This window comes from Camelus bactrianus, chromosome 12 (genome assembly GCF_048773025.1).
Source record: "Camelus bactrianus isolate YW-2024 breed Bactrian camel chromosome 12, ASM4877302v1, whole genome shotgun sequence".
Taxonomy (NCBI): Eukaryota; Metazoa; Chordata; class Mammalia; order Artiodactyla; family Camelidae; genus Camelus; species Camelus bactrianus.
In genome coordinates, this window is record NC_133550.1 from 58086295 (window position 1) to 58106792 (window position 20498).

At 45.0% G+C, this 20498-nt stretch overlaps 1 protein-coding gene across 6 annotated transcripts in view; it reads right to left on the reverse strand.

The window, feature by feature from the left end:
* LARGE1 (LARGE xylosyl- and glucuronyltransferase 1) overlaps positions 1-20498 on the reverse strand; it is a 491734-nt gene that overhangs the window by 68226 nt on the left and 403010 nt on the right. For all 6 annotated transcript variants that reach the window (XM_074375446.1, XM_074375448.1, XM_074375447.1 and 3 more), the window contains 2 exons: positions 4532-4644; positions 2569-2694 (listed from right to left, as the gene is read on the reverse strand). In XM_074375446.1, the coding sequence (XP_074231547.1) occupies positions 2569-2694; positions 4532-4644 (239 nt within the window). The remainder of the gene's footprint in view (positions 1-2568; positions 2695-4531; positions 4645-20498) is intronic.

The following is a 20498-nucleotide window of genomic DNA, read 5'->3' on the forward strand; positions in this document are numbered from 1 at the left end:
CTAAATAGGCATATTCACCTTCGCAGATCTCTTGTTCCTCCACTCTACTTTCAATATTCTTTTTTTATTTCTCATGCAATACAAATGCTTCTATTATGTTCTATGCCCGATGAGTCTAATACTTGCAGCCTTTGAGATTTAATTCTCTAGCCTGCAGTTTCTGCTCTCTCTCATGGTAGCTTATTTCCTTGTGTGTACAGTGACTACTGAGGACTCGTTTTTCTAGAAACTCTCCCTAAAGAATTCTGAAGTCTTGTTTTTGAGAGTATTCTTCCAGAGCAGATTTCTGTTTGTTTCTTCCAAGGGCCTGGGAATTTTTCATTTTTCTTTCCTTGTATTCCTGCCCCAACACATAATTTTAGCCCCCCTCTCCCCTGCAAATAATATGGGCACAGGCTTGAGATTAGAAATTCTCAGGGGAAACATTTCTCCTTTGTTCCACTAAAAGCAAAGAATGGAACAGGCAACAATCTCTCTTGTCTTCTACACCATGGGGGTTTGAACTGTTTATCCACTGAATATATCACTTTTCATGGGTCCTAACTTTATGCTAAGGTCTTCTAATTGTCTTTTTTCCTGTTGGGGCCCAAGTTCCCACACATAGCATTTCAATAGAATGGGTATACATACTGTTTGCCTGATTTTGATTGAGGCCTGTTATCCCAGCGGAACTCATGACAGCACTCCCTTGTTTGAACAGTAATTATACAGTTACCTTCCTTTAAAGCAGGCTTCCAGCTACAGGGATCTGCAAATACCCAGAAAATCTCAGATGCCCCTGCTTTTTGCTCAACCTTCTGTAGTTACTTTACCACTGCTTTCTGGCCTCTGCTGACTTCATGTACTTTATTGGACTGATCAACTATGCTCTCAAAACATTAACAAAATTTTTGTATGCAGCATTTTAGGTGTTCCTTATCGGGTTGGTTTTATGTTCCTCCCCTCTGAACTTCTAGTTCATGATACTGTTGGGAAGAGTCCCATGTATTTCATCTATTTTCCTGATGTTTAACAAGTATGTGACATATTGAAGGAACTGCATAAATGCTAATTGAAAGAATAAATGATGGAAGCACTTTCTTTTTAAATATTTTCTAATATTTTGTAATAAACTTCAAGTACATTAAAAAAAAGTTCTTTCTTTTTGACTCTGTGATTTCACTCCTGAGAAGGTGTGAACTTTGAGCTGTTTGTTACAACACCATTTATATCTGTGAAAGTCTGAAAACAACTAAGGTAACAAGAATGACTAAGCAGTGGAAAAATACAAAATACCATGTGTATTGTGACAATAAATGAGACATAATACACACACAATGTGGAAATGGACCAGAAACCCTAGAAAAGACTGACTGATTAGAAAAGGAAGGTTTGGGGTCCATTTTCCTTTTTAAAACTTGCAATTATTGTTACCATGTGGTCTCCTGGACAATGGACATAAGTTTTAGGTGAAATAAACTCTCTATGGATACATACATCTACTTCCGCTCTATTACAGCCAGAGGGCAAATACACTTGGCATCAGACAGGCCTGGGTTCAAATCTTTGATCTGTCACTTAATTAGATGAGGTCAGTTCCTCACTTCTTCTCTACTATAGGGAGGGATTTCTGATACAGCCCTTAACTCTGGGCTCAGCCACACAGTTACTTTGGCCAATCGGATTATCAGCAAAAAGGCCTCAAGGTTTCCTTGTGTGCTTTATGGCTTCCTCTCCTGCCTCTGCCTCACCATGAGAACAAGCCAGACTGGCCTGCTGATGGGACATGGGAGACACTGGAGGAGAACCAAGTGGCCCCAGCCACCAGCCAATCCATCTGGTTAAGGCAGAAACTATTAGACACCACTCAGCCAACCTGTAGACTCATCACGGTTGTTGATTTAAGCCCCTATTAGAACAGTTTGTTACACAGCATTATCTATGGCAGTAGATAACTGATACACTCCGCCACCTTCATCTATCTACTGCCAGGCCCTGCCACTATGTTTGGTACCTAGAGACCAAGGATGAAGGCTTTTCTGTCCCTGTCCCTTCTCCTTGAGGTAGAATGAAGACATTTATACGTCTCACTTCAATCCACAACCATCAGAGCAACTGCCATTTTTCTTTTTTTATACATTTATTTCCTTACGTGTTTCTCTGCTCTTCTATGCCAAGAATGATTTGAAAGTAGAAAACAAGTGATTCATATCTGTATCTATGGCACCTGGCACAGAGAAGGCCCTCAGTAAATGTTTTTGTTTGAATTAAATGACTGGATTTGGGGAGCTGACATGATCCAAAACAGCCAGCAGCAGGTGGCTGAAAGAATGACCACACATGCTGGCTCTTATGCTGGGAAGCCTTATCCCTTCCAGAAAGCCCAAACAAGACAGAGAGACAAAAACAAAACAAAGAAGAAAAGCACATTCTTTCTGCTCTTCTGCACCTTTCTCTCTCCCCACGATGCACACAGCACTCCAAGCCACTCACCCCCCTCGAAGGGTGCTGCCCCATCCCTCTGCCACCACTGGTCCTCACTCTACCTGGGGGATGAGCGGGCGCCCACCGGGGCCTTCCTTACTCTACCTTTAGATCAGACACGTCTCTGTAGCACTGCTCGGAGCGGGTGTGGTCCGACAGCTGCACGTTCCAGAAGCAGGGGAGCTGATACACAAGGAAGGGGTTTTGTTTGATGACAGCGTTGAAAATATCCTGGAGGATAAAAGCCAGAGACACAGTCAAAACAGTCAGATGGGTTCAGGTTGGGAGGCTGGCTCTCACGGCACCGCATCTCCTGCGCAATCTCTCTTGAGCCTCCTGCTCTGAACAGTCTGGCTTGCGCTGCAGGGCATTTTCCTTGCCTTTCCTCTCTAGAAACCAAGCAATAATGTTTGGATAGAGATGGGGGAAATGTCCCACGCTGACCTGAAGCTCCTGGGTCCTGCTGGCGTCAGCCAGCATCACGCAGCAAAGGGATGTGGGGGGGGGGCGGACAGGGAGCACCTTTTCCACCCAAGCTGGCATGTAATAAATGACGTCACTTCTCTGTCCCTCTTCTCGCTTCACCCAGGAGCCCCTGTCATCCATCCTGAGCCTCCAGGAGAGGAAACTGCGTGATGACAAGTTGCTCTGCTCATTCAGGGCCTGAGACAAACGACGGATACTGCTTCAGCAGCATTTCCTGGGGCTTTGGGTGGACTCAATGATGGATGTGCCAGGGGTCCCTGTGCCAGGGTGCCCGAGTACACACTACTCCCCATTTCCAAATCCAGCTCTGACTTTTCTAGGGAAGCCTTTCCAGCTCTTCTCCAAGCTCCCACACGAGGCCGTACTTATTAACCAGCTGCTGACAGGTGGTGCTGGGAGGTGAATTACGGGCCTTCGCGGAAGGAGATGGCTGAATAAACTATCCTCATTGGACATGGACATGCAATTGCTAGCTTTTGGGGATACACTCAAGTCATTGTGCCCTGACTTGAAATATGACAATGGAGGACAATTTTCCCCTCAGGTTTAAAACAGCTACCTGGGTAATTTTTAACTCATTCATTATACCGTATCTCATGTTTGAAAAAGGAAATGAGTTTCTGGCTGCTTGGGAAGTACTGAACAGTAACAATGCTAAAGAAAAAGAAAAGTGAAGTAGCCCTACAGAGTTTCTTGTTTCCTCTGGATGAGAAAACTTTGCAAGAATTCAATGAATCACACAAGTGAATGATGAACAAAAACACAGAGGGTGAGCTTGCTTTTTGGTTGAACAGGAAAGGATAAAAGGCAGAGAACTCAGAGAAATCTCTGCACTTCAAGATGGTCATTTATACCATGCGAAACTCAAAATCTAAATATGTGACCCTGGTAGGTTCAAGGCCAAAGGCTCAGGCCCCCACATCTCTTAGCAAAAATGAGATATGGGGTTTTGATGAATTTATGTTCATCATTTAGCAAAGTTCATGGGCTTTTTCAGATTGCATGGATTAAAAGCTAGTTTCACCAGCCAAGGAGGTTTTCCCTTCTATTTAAATACATTTCCCTTGAGGATGGAGTCTTTGTATAAGAGCTAAGCAAAAGGATCTGCTTTAAAAGTTCGATTTTATTTGCCAGAAAGCCAAATGAAATCTTGTCTGGGAAATACACCTTGGCATTCAGGAATCTCAGGGGGCAGGCACTGCGCCTCCTACACCGAGATGAAGATGGCCACCTCCTCTTAACACACCAAATTATCATTTACTTATAAGACTGCTTCAATAAACCAGGAGCTCTCTGAGGCCAAGGACTGTGTCCTTCATTTATCTCTGTAATCCTATTTCTGAACACAGTCCCTGGCAGGCACAGTGAGCGGGGAAAGTCTGCTGAACCAACAAATGAATGAACCAGGGGAATGAACTAAGGAGAGTGTGCTGTTGTCACAGGCTGGGAAGTATAAGGCCGATCTATCCACATAAACAGTCACAAAGCAGCTGGAAAAGCCATGCAGACCCAGCTACTTGCAAGTCTGGGAAACAGCCCCGGGTGCTCAGGAAGAACGGTACCTTCTAACCTGGCCACTCACCTGGTCAGCTAAGGATGTGGAGAGCATGCCCATGAGCTCCCTCTCTGCAGTCAGCCTCCACATCTGCTCCCACTTCATCTTCCGCAGCTTATCCAGAAGCAGCAGGATCACCCCTGGAGGGAGGGGAAAGTGACAGTGAGAGAGAGAGAGCCAGGCATCCCCGCCCACATGTTTGGGAGACGAACACACCTGGGTTCAACCCAGGGCTCTGCCAGTTGCTCAGTATGAGACACTAAACCATCTCTTTGAAACATCCTCATCACAGTGGGGACACGGATAGAGACCTCAAGGGCTGCTGTAAGGACCAAGTGAGGTGGGCAAAGGAGCCCTGCACTTGCCGGAGATGGATGGTGCTGATGGCAGCACCTGGTGAAAGTACTGGCTGCCACCGAACTCCACACGTCACGATGGTGACAGGTTTATGTTATGCACATTCTACCACCATCACTCCCCCCCCACCCAAAAAAGCCGAGCATTGCACCTGACACACAGTATGTCCCTGCAAGCATAGATTCTCTCCTGTTTTCCCCAGATACGTGACAACCTACATAGGGTGAGCTGATGGATGGTGTTTGTACATCACATGCCATTTATCTTTACAGGGAAAAAAAAGCAGATCCTCTCTGACTTTATTCTCGGCAGGTCTTTGCCAATTTGCTTTATACAGACTGACGAGACATAAGAGCTCATTTCAGTGCTCCTGATTTCAATAGCCTTCTTTGGCCCAACACAATCAACACAGATGTAAACTACAGTGAAGGCTATGCTGACACTGGGTATTCAAGGTGCGCACCAAGACCCTCTGGGTTTATAAGAAACTGACCGAGGCCACTTCCCCCCTCCTCTCCACCTTCTTTTCCGAGGTTAGTTTTTATGGGGAGGGTCCTGGGTGAATGGGGGACTTGGGTAGGAAGGGAAATTACACTTGCATATTTTTAAAAAATGTTAAAACAACCAAATGGATTATTCTAGTGAATATAACCATAGAAGTCTAAAAAGAAAAAAAAAATGTTGGCTTCGTCCAATGGCTTAGGAGCAAATGTCTTCTAGTAGGTCGGTGAGCGCAGCCAGCAGAAGCAGAGAGCAGAGAAAGCACACGGACAGATGAGAGGATGTCCCTGCAGGCCACTGCAGTTAATTTGGTGGCTGGCATGGTGGCACCCGTGGGCGCCCACATCAATCCCGCTTAGGAGGCTAAGCTCAGCAGAACAGTCAGTGGAGAAAACTCCAGGCAGTTGAAAAATGATCTTAGTTGGTACCTGGTACATACATTTCTAAGACTGTTGGAAAGAAACTGATTCCCCAAATCACACATAAATGTCAACACGGAGACTTTTTTTTAAAACTTATTGCAGTAGCACATACTTGGAGAAAAAGTATATTCACCATTTAGTGAAAAGTGTTTGGTCAGGTAGAGTTGAAATTTAAAAAAAAAATACATATATGGTTATGGGAAGAATGGGATAATATCAGAGATCTGAACTTGTAAGTCAGAAGAGCAAATCATATCCACTGCATGTCTCCCTTGTGCTTTGTTAGGTTCTTTTGCACGTTGATCAGCTAGACAGTGTCACCCTTATTTTGTAGGTGGGGAAACTGAGGAGGGGCTAAGTCAGACACTTAAACTTTTTCCTTTTCTGACTTTTGGTTTGTAAAAGGAGGAAAATGCTACTTACCCTGCAAACTCAGAAAGCTGCCTCGCCCCCTAGCAGGAGGCTAGTAAATGTTTACCCAGCAGCTCTCCCGGGAGGGGAAAAAACCCAAAACCTGATTTGTAGTGTTTGCCTATTCCTATGGTGCAAATACTCCCACTGTGGCCAATTTCAAGCTACCGATGTGATGTCGTCAAGCAAGCAGTTGGGAAGAAAAGCGCCCAACTGGCCCTCCTGAGCTCAGGGGAGCGAGGTCCAGCACACCACTGAAAGTGTTCCCCAGACGCAGAAGGAATTTTAGAAACAGCGAAATTCACCACAAGGGTGTTATCTGATTGCTTCTTTGGGGGAGAAAGGGAAGGAAAATGTACAAAGTTACAAAACAAGAGAATATAGTGATGGCTTCCAAAGAATAGATTCCAGTCACCCATGTGAAGGAAAATTTCATTAAATCTTATTGCAGAAACCAATTTTAATTAGATTTAGTGTTAGGGATAGATGCTCCAATATACAGAAACAGTGAGGGGTGGGGGTGAAGCTCTAAACAACGATGAAAGACATTTATGCATATTTTGAAGCCTCTAGAGGAGTGAGGAGCAGATCTTCCAGTCTCTGGAGATGGAGCTGAGAACTGAGGTTTTAAAATGGTGTTAAGACTTGGCACATCCTAAGTGGCAGACATGATTCCACACCGTTTGCCAGGCTCGTTGAAAAGAGAGGGGGTGCCCAGAACAGAAGACTACAGTCAGCAATGTGAGGTCATTCGCTCAGGCACCCAGCTATCCCCTTGGTGTGATTTTAATGTAATTTTTAAAAAGCATGAACTATTTCAAACCAACAGAAAACTACAGAAACTGACAGGACAAATCCTTACCGCCCTGATTCAGTAAGTGCTGATCTATTGTCATATTTGCTGTTTATAATAAAACGTCCCAAGTAAATGAAAAACTCCTCCATCTCAGTCAAGCCCTCCCTTCCCCAAGGGTAGCCAGCATCCTGGAGAGACTAGGTCTCATTTCTCTGCATGTGTTTTAATTTTTATTCTCTATGTACATATTAATAAACAATATATGGTGTTTTTAGTATGTTTTATAGTGCACATTTTCTATTCTAACTTACTTTTCACCTGATGTTACGGCTTTAAGATTTAACCGTGTTAAGATTTCAGTATCCTGTTTATTCATCGTAATCACTTGATTTGCTGCATAACTATACCACAATTTATTTGCGCATCTCCCCTGCAGAAGGAAGTTCTGGCTGTTTCCTGTGTTCCTGCCCTTATAAACAACGCAGCAATAAATATCCTAATGCCAATTCATCGGGCACAGTTCTGAGAGCTTTGGTGGGGTAGAGCCTCCAAAGTTGTGCAAGGATTGCTGGGTTGGTGGTGCTATCTGTCCAGAAACATCTCAGAATTGTTCCATCTTCCTTCTCTCTTACACCCAGGCCACCGACAAAGACCCATGGATTCTATGTTTAAAATGCCTCTCATGTCTCTTCTTTAACTCACTCATTCAATAGTTATGTATCGAGCCCCTATGATGTGCAACCTAACTGAAACTTGCTTTTTAAAAACTGTATTGTGGTAACACCAGCTTATGGCATTATGTAGGTTTCATGTGTGCAGCATTATACAAACATGAAGAAACAAAGAACAGAGTACGGGTTATCAGAGGGGAAGGGGCAGTGGAGAGAGGGCGAAATGGGTAACGGGGGTCAACTTCAGGTGATGGATGGAAGCTAAACTCTCAGTGGTAAGCACACTGCAGTATACACAGAAGGGGAAATATAATGTATATACAATTCATTTTAGAGGTGTGTTTTGAGTATCTCCTACAATTCTTTTCACTGAGTTAACTGGGGGCTTAGCAGTTTGTAAAACACAGTCCTTGTTCTTGGGGAGCAAGGCCTAACAGGGAAGGGAGACGGGGAACCAAGAATATGCAAAACAATGACAGATGCGAGATGTGGTTAAGAACCACGGGAGTCAGGGACAAGGGAATCGACTGCCATCTGGGGGTCGGGAAAGCATTAGGGAAAAGCTTCCTGAACTAACCGATGTCGAAACTGAAACCTAAAAGATACAGAGGATTACACACGTGAAGGTCAAGCAAGACAGACGTCTCCCTTCAGGGCTGTGAATGTCAATCAGGCAGGAGGCATTTTCTACCACGTTTGAACAGCAGACCTTAAAAGCTAATGATCCATTTCCCTCTCTTCTCCCCAAAAGATGAAAATTAAGGAGGCTGCATAAAGTTGTCCAGCATGGGTGAAAACATTTGTCTTTGCTCATAAATCTTTAATTAACCACAGGTTATTTATATAATAAATATCCCCGTATCCTGACACTGAGGCAGAAGCATGAATGCCTGAAACAAGGCATCTTTGTCGCCGTCACAGGAGGGAGCGCAGGGAACACAGAAACTCTGCTGGACTTGGAACCACAAGCCCTGGGTTTAAGTCCTGACTGCAATATCTCTGGAAAAAAAGTCACTGGGATTCTGAGTCCCAGTGCTTTATTTGTACTATGGGGACAAATCCACATAAATTCCAAGATGATTATAAGGACTTAAAAATTATATCTTTAACAGTATCTGGTGTAGGACATGGTTTATGATGTCCTACCTTGAAGTAAAGATTCCATGACATTAAAAAATAAAAGTGCACAACATTGTAAAGTGATTATAAATCAATAAAAAATGTTAAAAAAAAAATAAAAGTGCCTCATACAGGATGAATAGTACTCAATATTGCAAAATATTGATTGACTTGAGGAGTATTAATTGAGAATGCATGTCCATACCCGATCATTCATCTACAAGCCTGAATTCACTGGTCTTTCTAAGAATCTTAAAAATCCCCTGTGCACCTGGAATGCATTGGACACTTAAAACCTGTCAAATATTGCCAGATCTGTATTCCTTCTCAGTCTTCTGTCCACAGTCAGCTTAGGTATCACCACCAGCATGATTAGGATGTCCCCTGGGGTTACCGCATGTGGCAGCTAAACGGGTACAACCCACAGGGAAGAAAAAACAATAATGAGGGACAGAAGATCCACCCCAAGGACCGTCACGTGCACAAATTATGTTCTTGAGCAGCTAAGGAGTCTGTCTGCTTAGACTAACAAATATGACCACACGGATTCGTACTTGTGGGAGAAACTGCCTGTTTCTTCAAAGGTTGGGAGTGTGTACCCAGATGGTACAAGAGCTGAAAAACAACATTTCTGGGAGAAATAAAAACTCCAACCACTTCTCGACCTCACTCATACCCTAATTAACGATCGTGAAGGCCTTTGGAAACAGGAAGTGGTCCATACATGCTTATAAATAACTGTTACAGAAAGTAACAGAAACCACACTCTTCCCTAAGGTGCCTAGTTCTCACTCACGGAACTTGCTTCATTTCCACCAGAATTAATACACATTACGTGCCCGCCTGCAATGTGGGAACAGGCTGTGTGAGCGAACGCTGGTGAAGATGATGAGTGGCTCCTTCTGACACGGGACCCTTTCAAGTTGGAACAACACAGCTTTGCTCTGGAATGCATGCCCCACATCAGATGCTGACACGGCTCTCCTGCTGTCAGGGGGGGCGGGGGTGCCCAAAAGCTTGACTCTGGCCTTTGCTGCTGCGCGATCTGTGCATTTCCATACTTGCTGTCGGGGTCTCGGGTCTGGGAGCAGCACGCCTTGAATTTGAAGGCCCTCCCAATGGAGCTGTATGGCCTTACCTCCAGCTGCTGTGCTGAGAGTGTGAGAGACCAACGAGACCAACACTAAATAAATAAATGAATAAATAAATTAAAAATCAAAGGCTTCTCCTGTGAACATCTGGTCCAGTGGTGGGGCGTTTCATCTGTGGATCAGAGGGTAGTGTTTCTTCTTCTCAAACTGAATATGTAGTAACAGCTCGGTAGCCAGGATGGCCGGGAAAGGATGCTGGATGCCGAAGCCAAGAGGAGAGAGAGAATCACGTGCTTTTTTTTTTTTAAAATGGGCCAGATACTGACTTCTCCCAATGCAACCGCAAAAGTGAGAACAGACTAAAAATGGTGACAATGTTGCTGATTGTTCCTACTATTTATTAAGAAACTGCTGTATCCTAAAGACGCGGTGCATTACGCGGGAGACCCCAGATTTCTCCTGGTTCAGTCTTGGGAGATTGTACCTTTCTAAGAAATTGTCCATTTCTTCTGGGCTGTCCATCTTCCTGGCGTACTGCTGCATATAGTAGCCTCTCAGGATCCTCTGTGCTTCTGTGGTGTCGGTTGTAACTTCTCCTTTTTCATTTCTCATTTTATTGATTTGGGCTCCTTTTTTTTTTTTTTTTCTTGGTGAGTGACTAAAGGTTTATCAACTTGGTCCATCTTTTCAAAGAACCAGATTTTAGCTTCATTGACCTTTTTGATTGTTTTGGTAGTCTCTATTTCGTTTATTTCTGCTCTGATCTGTGTGATTTCTTTCTGTCTGTTAACTTTCAGTTTTGTTTGTTTTTTCTCTAGTTGCTTTAGGCGTAAGGTTAGGCTATTTGAGATTTCTTTTGTTTCCTGAGGTAAGCTTGGATAGCTATAAACTTCACTCTTAGAACTGCTTTTGCTGTGTCCCAGAGGTTTTGGATCACTGTATTTTTGTTTTCCTTTGTCTCTAGGTATTTTTTTTAAATTTCTCCTTTGATTTCTTCAGTGATCCATCACTTATTTATTAGCATGTTGTTTCGCATCTACATGGTTGTGTTTTTTGCAGTTGATTTCTAGTCTCATAGTGTTGTGGTTGGAGAAGATGCTTGATGTGACTTCAATTTTGTTAAATTTACTGAGGCTCATTTTGTGTCATAGCGTGTGATCTATCCTGGAGAATGTTCCACGTGCCATTGACAGGAAAGTGTCTCAAGCTGCTTTCACATGGAGCGCTCTGTCAATATCAACTAAGTCCATCTGGTCTAATGTGTCAATAAAGAATTATGTTTGGATTCCTTTTTCTTTTCTGTGTGTATCTCTGTTATAGATTTTTGGTTTCTGGTTACCATGAAGTCTTAGTATAGTGGTCTATATACACGTGTGATTGGAAAAACCGGCTGTTTAAGATGAGATTCTGTCGCTCTTTTCTTTCTTTTTTTTCCCACGTAGCCTGCTTCCATTCTTCAGCCAAGCTAAAAAATTATAGACAGGACTGGCTGGGTCAATTCAGATCACGTGCTTCTTCTATTCAGAAGAAGAAACTGAGGTCCAAAAGTGGCTACCTGACACCTTCAGACCAATTCAGAGCAGGTTTCAGATTAAACCTTTTATCCTGAACTCAGTGTTTTGCACAGTGTGTTCCATGCTATTCAGCGGGATGTCAACAGGTGTTGTGGGAAGCAGGGCTGGCTAAGTTAAATAAGTTTAGGAGATAGTGAGTTAAATAAAATTACACAGTGTTGGATTTATCAATGTGCATGGCAAATCTCCAAGGTGGTTACTGCATCCAATACTTTCTAGATTTATTTACCAGGACCTCTTCCTCTCTCTCCCCCAGGAAATGGGTAGAATATTGCCTTTTGCTTCACTGGAGTCCTCTCTGGCTTCCATCTGCATTTTTTCAGCTCTCCAGCTACATTGCAAGGGCTGATAGATGAAAATGAAGATCTGTTCCTTGGTCCTTTAACATTTCCTGTGGCTTTGCTGTTTGGACCCAGAGAAACAAAACTCTAACTGGGCACTGAGCGGGCTGCTGTGCAGGAGGATCTGGGGAAGATGCAGACTCTCATCTTGGCAATGTTTACGACAATGACCCACATAATTTCGACTTTCCCCTCTTCTGCTTTGAAGCACTAGAGTTCTCTTCTTATGCCTGATGACCCAGTGAGTGAGTTTATTAAAATTAGAGGTGAGTTTATTAAAATTAACCTAATTTAAAATCTCCTGCTGATTTTACTGAGTATTCATTTTGGATCATATAAATTAAAAGGTTCTACTTCTTGCTTTTTAAATGTTTTCCTTCTTGAAAGCTCTATATCAGAGAGAGAAAACAGAAATCCTTCCATCTGAAGCCTTCTCTGACTTTGCTGGGATTTCTGAAAATGTGGATGGATAGAGTATATAGGGCTGCTCAGATCTTATAAAAGCCTGGTGGTCATTCACTCACTCACTCATTCATGTATTCAATAAAGATCTATCAAGGGACTGTTACCTGCCAGGCACTAGGTGTACAGAGATGGAAAAAATGGTGGTCCCTGCTCTCAAGAGTTTGAAGATGCTATGGGGACTGAAGTAGAAAGAGGTGCGTTCTGGGCAGGCAGGGTTGGCTCAGAAGGAGCGTGGGTTTGGATCTCATGTTGTGGAGAGTGGTCCTTTAAGAGAAGAAAATTTCACCCTTCTTCCTCTCCCTGGACAGACCGTACTTGGCCAAGACTGTGATAGGACTAAGAACATAAAGGGTTTGGTGGCTGGCAAATACTTCTTAGCCAGGACTTTTATAAAAATTTTTTATTGATGTATACTCAGTAAATTGGCACACTGTTGTGTCAGTTTCTGGTGTACAGCATGATGTTTCAGTCATACCCATATATACATCTATTTCTTCTCATATTCTTTTACATTATAGGTTACTACTAGATATTGAATATAGTTCTCTGTGCTATCCAGTAGAATCTTGTGGTTTCTCTATTTTATATATAGTAGTTAGTATCTGCAAATCTCGAAAGCCCAATTTATCCCTTCCCACAGTCATCTTTTTACTGAAGTACAACATACATCCAGAAAAGCACAGAGCCTAAGTGCACAGTCTGAGGAATTTTCATAAAGTGAACTCACCTTTGTACCTAGAACCCACACCAAGAAACAGAATGTCGCTAACAGACCAGAACCCCCCTTAAAATCCCTCTACAGGGATTTTGTCCTGCCATTATCACCAGTTTTGTTTTATCAGTTTCTGAATTATAGTTCCATTGAATCTTGCAGTATGCACCCTTTTTGTGGCCTTTTGGCTCAAAACCACGTCTGTGAAATCCATTCATATTACGCACGTCGTTGCAGTCTGTTCATTCAATGCTGCATCATTACCTTGCCTAAGAATGTAGCTCGCCCTAGTTATCCATTATATTGCTGATGGACACTTGGGTTGTTGCCAGTTTTGAAAGCTGTGATAAATCAGTCTAGAACATGTCTTTTGGTGTCACATGTATGCATCACTGTTGGATGCAAACCTAGGGGTGGAATTTTGGGGTCATAGGGAGCGCCTGTGTCCAGCTTAAGTAGATATTGCCAAGTGGTTCTTCCTGTTCACACTCCCACTGGTTGTCCAGAGAGTTCCTCCTGGTCCAGGCTCCCACTAAGAACTAGCACTGCCTGCCTTTTGCATTTTAGATTTTTCGGTCTGTATATAGCAGTTTCACGTTATGTATTTAAATCTGCGTATTTAAAGACTCACGAAGCTCAGATCCTTTTCTGATGCGAGTTGCCCAGCTGGGCACCCTCTTTCAGGCAGTGTCTTTTGCTCATTTTTTCTATCATGATGAGTGCCCTTTTTTTGTTGTTTTGCAGGAGTTCTTTATATATATTCATCTGGTCAAAACCCACCGCTTGGTGCTGGCTGGACTTTCCTCAGTGGGCAGTGCTCACTGCCTATTGTGCTAGTTTTGGGTGGAATCAAAGAATATTAAGCTCGAAGAAACCCCAGAAGGTTATCAGATCCATGTCCCCCACCATCACTTCCCTAAGGAAACAGGCGAAGTGGGCAGGTCAAGGTAAAATAACTAACACAAAGTAAACTAAGTTCAGGAGCCCCTCAGACCCCACCTTCCCCCCACGCTTTACTTCACTTCTTCCTCCAGCTCTCCAGTCCTTTCTAGTCAATCTGTTTAAAGTCATCTCAGCTTCCCTCCGCCCTTCTAGGCTCATCTGCCCAATGAGGGGGGTGATTCCTGGTCAACTGTGCAGACCTGAGGCAATTCTACAAATAGTTGCTCTTAACCCAAGAGAGGCTTGCAAGTAAGAAGTTTAGGAGAAGTGCTGTCATGAGTTGAACTGAGCACCACAAGTCAAGATAAGTTCAAGTCCAACCCCGGGGACCTGTGAATGGGGTGTTATTTGGAAACAGGGTCTTTGCAGACATAATCACGTGAGGAAGAGCCATGCTAAATTAAGGAGAGCCCTCATCCCTCAATGACTGGTGTCCTTAGAAGTGGAGAAGGGAAACAAACAGACACAGAAGGAAGAAGACCATGGTTAGCTTTCCATATGCTGTCGGATGCCTCTCTAGGATGTCCCAAATGAAGATGGAGGCAGACATAGGAGTGATGCTGTCATAAGCCAGGAAGCCGGCAGAGGCAAGCAAGGAGACTCCCTTAGTGGCTTCTGGCCAACACCTTGATTTTGGACTTCTAGCCTCCTGAACTGTGAAAGGATGAATTTCTGTCTAAGAGACAAGTTAGTGGTACTTGACTACAGCGGTCCTAGGGAACTGACAAGTATCAAGACCCCACATCCACCTGCTTCCTCTAAAATAAACACAGAAGATTCCCCAGCACCCTAAGCTGCTGTCCTGGCCCAAACTTACTACTGCCATTTCCCAGATTTGGACACATTTCCACATAACCATTAAATCATAGACGAAAAGTGATTTTGCCCATTTTAGACAGCAAGTGATAAGAAAAACACAAGGCAGAAACCATGCTCCCTGGTCTGTGGTTCCATCTCTCCTCCCACCCAGAAAACCCACCAGGAGATCGAATCTGTTACAGGACCAGCTCTGAGACAACACAGCCTTTCATGGTCAGTCCATCAGAAAGCAGGAGATAACAGACACTAAGCAAAGACATTCTGGCCACTCCCAGGCCACCACAGTTAAGGGAGTTAATAAAGACTCTAGCCTGTTTCTTCCAGTAAAAAAAAAAAATTTCTGAATCCATATGGGGGAAAAATATAGAGTGTCCAAGATTTTGGTCTTAAAGTGACCACTGAACAACATGGAGCCCATTATGATGCTTAGAAAACCCAGAGGTGGATGCAAGAGGAGAGGAAGGACGGCACCACAGAGCCTGCCTGGGGGTCCGAGCCCCACAGGCTTTCTATCAGGTACTGAAAAATACCTACTCCCTGAACAGAAGTCAGATCTGTAACCGGCTTGTTGGCATGGAGACAGTAATTTTTTTTTTTTTTAACAAATAATGAGCCTGTGTCTCCCTACCGGTCTGGCTGGATGCTTCACTGCACGAAATGATGTCTCATTTGCTCACCAGGAAGGGCGAGACGGCTCGGATGGCCGAGCAACGCAGACCAGCTGAACGGGTGCTAGCGCCTGACTGAACGCTGAGCTAATGGACTATGGGAACAGAACGGCGAGGAGCATTTCTGCGATTTCAGACTTAAACAGAGTGAACCCGCATGGAAGGGTACACTCTGCACCTTTCAACCGTTCACTCGCTCACACGCTCCACGAAGAAGCAGGCGTTGGAAGAACAGCTGGTGAGGGATGTAGGGCTCACAGCCTTCGCAGACCGAATCGCCGGGGATCCCTGGTCGCTGCTTCCCAGCTGGAAGCGTCACATCAGACTGGACTGGGGAGGGAGGTGGGTGTAACCTGCTCTGTGCACTCTCGAGATGGGAGGTGCTCCCCACAGTGCCCGTCTTCCCTCCCCAGCACCTTCCACTGGGCAGCCACCCTCCGTGGTTCTCTTCTCACAAGTTTCTGGCAGCATTAGCTCTTCTCTTTGTATCTTGCTATGGGCTGAACTGTATCCCTCACAAATTCACACGTGGGAGTCCTGACCCCTACGCAGGACTTTGGGATGTGATTGTATTTGGAGATCGTGTCTTTAAAGAGGTGTTAAGTTAATAGTGGGGGAGGGTATAGCTCAGTGGTAGAGCGTTGTGCTCAGCATGCATGAGGTCATGGGTTCGATCCCCAGTACCTCCATTAAATAAAATAATAATAATAATCACAAATAAAAATAATAAATAAAATAAAAATAATAAATAAAAATAATAATAAATAAATAAATCTGATTATCTCCACCCTCCCTCAAAGCAACAACAGCAAAAAAGAGGTGCTAAGTTAAAATGAGGCCATTCATGTAGGCCCTGATCTGGCATGTCCAGTAACTGTAAGAGGCCACCTGGACAGACAGGTACTGGAGGATGACCATGTGACAACACAGGGAGAAGACAGTCATTTTATGAGAGAAGAACAGAGGCCTCAGAAGGAACCAACCCTTGATCTTGGACTTCCAGCCTCCAGAATCATAAGAAAGTGAATTTCCCCTGTGGAAGCCTCCTGTCTGTGGTGCTAAGTACCACACTGACACGCATCTCCGGGCCCAGAGCTGGTACCAGCTCGCTGCGTCCGCTAGTCTCCCTGCTGGTACCGTCAATGCTGTTCTACTCACCCCACAAACAGCCGCTTCATGAAAACACCTCGAATTATTGGACGAGGTGATGGGGTCCTGACTCTTACATGCATGTTATTTCACTTAATCCCCTGGGCTGCTCTCGGGACACTGGGATGATTACACTTAGTTTACAAATGAGGAAACTGAGTCTCAGAGAGATCACACAGCTGGGGTTTCTTCCTGAGCTGCTGACTCTGGTAGGCCTGCGGCACACGGCACAGACGAGCCGCCTCCCTGAATCAGAGGCCACGGGGTGGGAAGGACCCTTAGACAGCATCTATCTCCTCTATTTGTAGATGGGGAAACCGGGACCCAGAGAAGTGAGCTCAGTCTCCTGAAGTCAGCACGCGTCCGCGGTGGCAGCACCGGGACTTGAATGGAAGGTCTTCTGACAGCAGCTTTGCTACTTTTTGTGGCTTCCTTGACTGGTTCGAGGATGATGGCAAGAACAGAGTCCCCTCTCCAGTCCCGTACTCGGATCTCCTGGGGACCCGCCACAAAGGTGACGGGCAAGGGTCCAGCGTCAGTCCCCATGTCAGCTCCATGCTTACTAGCTGCATGACCTTGGCCCAGTGACCTGAGGACTGCCCTGCGGCTCAGTGCACTCTTCCGTACAACAGGTGTTAGTAATGACTCAGAGAACCGTGCTAAGGGCTAAATAAGACAGAACACAACACAGCACAGTGACTGACACAAAGGCTGGTCTCAGTGAAATAATGAGCCATTGTTATGACTTGGGGCAGATTTTTTTAAAACCCAAACTAAGTTCCTATTCACCTGGAGGCACTGAACTCACCACTCAGAAGCTGAGTACTAATAAATGATGACACTAACAGCGCTAATAATAACGAGGACACTGCACAAAGGACGCCCATCACCTCTGCTCCTTATGACATCCCAGAAATACCGAGTAAGTAACCAAGATGCTAAGAACCTGGATTCAAACACAGTTTAGCCCAGACTCACACTAGCAATTCACATTTTCTAATACCGTTGTCAATAAGATGACGCGACCAGTACAGGAAACTTGGCTGTGGAAAAGCACTACGCAACCCCGTCTACATGGGTGATGTTAAGACATACAGTCAGTGTAGACATGTGCAGGCAGACCCGTGTTTGACCGATTCTGCACCCACAGCTTCCAAAAGTCTGCAGTGCACAGTAGGTCTACTCAAGACAAGCACAATGACCTGCATTGATGCAGAACTCGAGTGAATTCGGGGGACGTGGGTCTACCAAGAGCAAATGCCTAGAGCGGAGGAGGGGCTGGAGGTGGCTCTTCTATGAATGCGATTCCCTATTGTACCGAGGCCGACTTCATTGGGACATTTCAATGGGATAAGTAGGCAGTTCTGTCTCCTTATTTCCCAGCACAACCATAGTTCTAGAGGAGGCTTTGGATCTGGCCAGGTGCTGGCACTGTAATGCTGTCAAGACTTGGAGGCCCGAGATGCAGGCAATCCTGGATCCATTACTTGTTTTCTGTAGAACCTGGGGCACGTGAGTGACTGTGAACTCCTCTTGCCTAGACTGTGAAATGGGTATGGTGATGCTACCTTTATTTCTCCATCCAACCAATACCTGTGGAGGGTCTCCTAGGTCCCAGAACCCCTTCTGAAAACAGAAATCCTTACCCTCGGGGAGGCTTTATGCTAAGAGAAGACAATAAACAAAGGAAGTAGGTTAAACATATAGGATGATGCGTGACGACAATGATAAAGCAGAGAAAGGCAGGAGGACTCAGGTGCGGGACCTGGGGACATTTGCAACGGGTGGTCAGCAAAAGCTTCTCTGGGAAGGGGATCCTCTGTAAGCAAAGGCGTGCAGGAGGCGAGGGAGCCTGCCACGCTGATACGGGGCCAGAACTCCGTTGGAATCAGCTACAAGTGCAAAGGCCCTGAGCGAGCTGATATATGGCAGGAACCGTGAGCAGCGCTGCCTCCCGGGCTGCGGTGAAAGTTAAACAAGATAATAATCCATTTGAAATATCACATTCATAACAAGTGCTCAATAAATGTTAGCTAGGACTATTAACATTATTCCTGTGGGCACACACAGGCCCCCCACCTACTGGAAAGCGATGCTGGCAGGCAAGGAGGCCGTGGTAACCCTTTGGGGTCTGAACCTTCGCTAATGAACGGGCTATCTGCTCTCCGCCAGCCTGATCTGTTTCGCGGGAGAGGATTTCCTGTAAATTGGATTAGTGGGGCGTGCACTGAGTGCTGGGGAGAATGGAGAACTAAATCCAGCTTTGTGGTGGTGTCAGTCATTTTAAAAGATTGTGCAAAATTATCCCTGGTTCAAGCTTTCCGGCAAGAGTGATCAATGTCCTTCCCTTGATAACTTTTCCAGCGTTCAATAACACAGAAAGAAGGGAAGGGAGAAGGTGGAGCCAACTGCCTTATCCTTTGAAGGAGCTCTTTAAGGCAGGGTGAAGTTCCTCCCCTGGAGACTTATTTCTGCTTCTGTTAAGTGGGGGAGGGGAGGCGTGGTGAACACAGGGCCGGTCGGCAATTCTCCAGGGTGACTTCTCAGGAATCCTGATAACCAAAGAGGACCTCAGATGGATGGACTCCATATTGGGAGGGTGGGAATCAGAAAATAAAGGAATTTGCTGGCTTCCTCGTGTTGCGTTTACGGACATGCAGTCACCCTAAGCTAGGCTTCCTCCCCCCACCTTCGGGCCTTTTTATAATTGGATCTCTTCAAAACCCACTTTGAATCTCTTTAAAATCACAGAATTATACTTTAAAAGGCAAAGAATCAACCAAACCCACAGAAAATGAGATCAGATTTGAGGTTACCAGAGGCAGGGGACACAGGGAGGTACAAACTTCCAGTTGCAAGAAAACGCCACGCTAGGGATGTAATATACAAGATAAACATTGCTAACACTGCGGTATGTCGCATACGAGAGTTGTTAAGAGAGTAAATCCTAAGAGTTCTCGTTCCAAGGAAACATTTTTTTCTTTTTCTTTTATGTTGTATCCATAAGAGATGATGGATGTTCACTAAATGTGTGCTAATCATTTTGTGACGTACGTTAAGTCAAGTCATTATGGTGCACACCCTAAACTGATACAGCGCTATATGTCCATTGTATCTCAATAAAACTAGAATGAAAAATCATGACATTCTGAGTTCTAATTTAGCTAAATAGAATTTGCTCTTTTCCCCTTAGGCTTCCGTCTGCCGCTGACTTGCTCTATTCCTCATCCTCCCCAGCCTCCTCTTTAGATGCCTTCCTGCCTGGACCCTGCGGCACAGCTGGCCACCTCCCACCCCCTCTCCACCTGGAAGCTACTCCCTTGTACTAGTCATCTTGCTGCTCGGCAGTCCCCTTCTAGGTGCTGAGTTCTCCAGGGCAGGGATGGTGTCATCCTTGGAAACACCAGTGCCTTTGGCAGGCCTGGCAGACAGACTCAGAGAATGTTTATGACTGAGTTGATAAATAAATGAATGAATTCAGAAACAAGACAGAGGCCTTGCCCAGAGGCATCTAACAGAAGCTCAATTAATATTTGCTGAATGACTAATTGTCAAATGGGCTCTGATACATGCAAATGAGTTGGTTAAAGACAGAGGTCCTAGAGACAGGGGGGAGCCCAGTTAGCTTGTCCTGGATGGGTGGGGGTGGGGTGGGATAGGGTGGGACCTGTCCAGCCCCCGCTTGTAGCCAGGACAGATCAGGCCAGGAAGTCAAGACGCCACTCTTGTGTTAAATGACTGTCCATCTCCCAGTCATAGCCAAGATGTCACAGACTTGGCAGCGGTAAGTTCTCTCTGGCCTACCTTCTCAGCCCACTTGCTAATACCTTTGGGCCAGAGCAGGAGTTGGAAAGAGCTGGGGTGTGCAGTCAGGCAGACCTGGGTCTGGATCTGGCCTCTGACACTTCCTGGCTGTGTGATGCTGGAACAGTCACTTCACTTCTCTGTTCTCATCT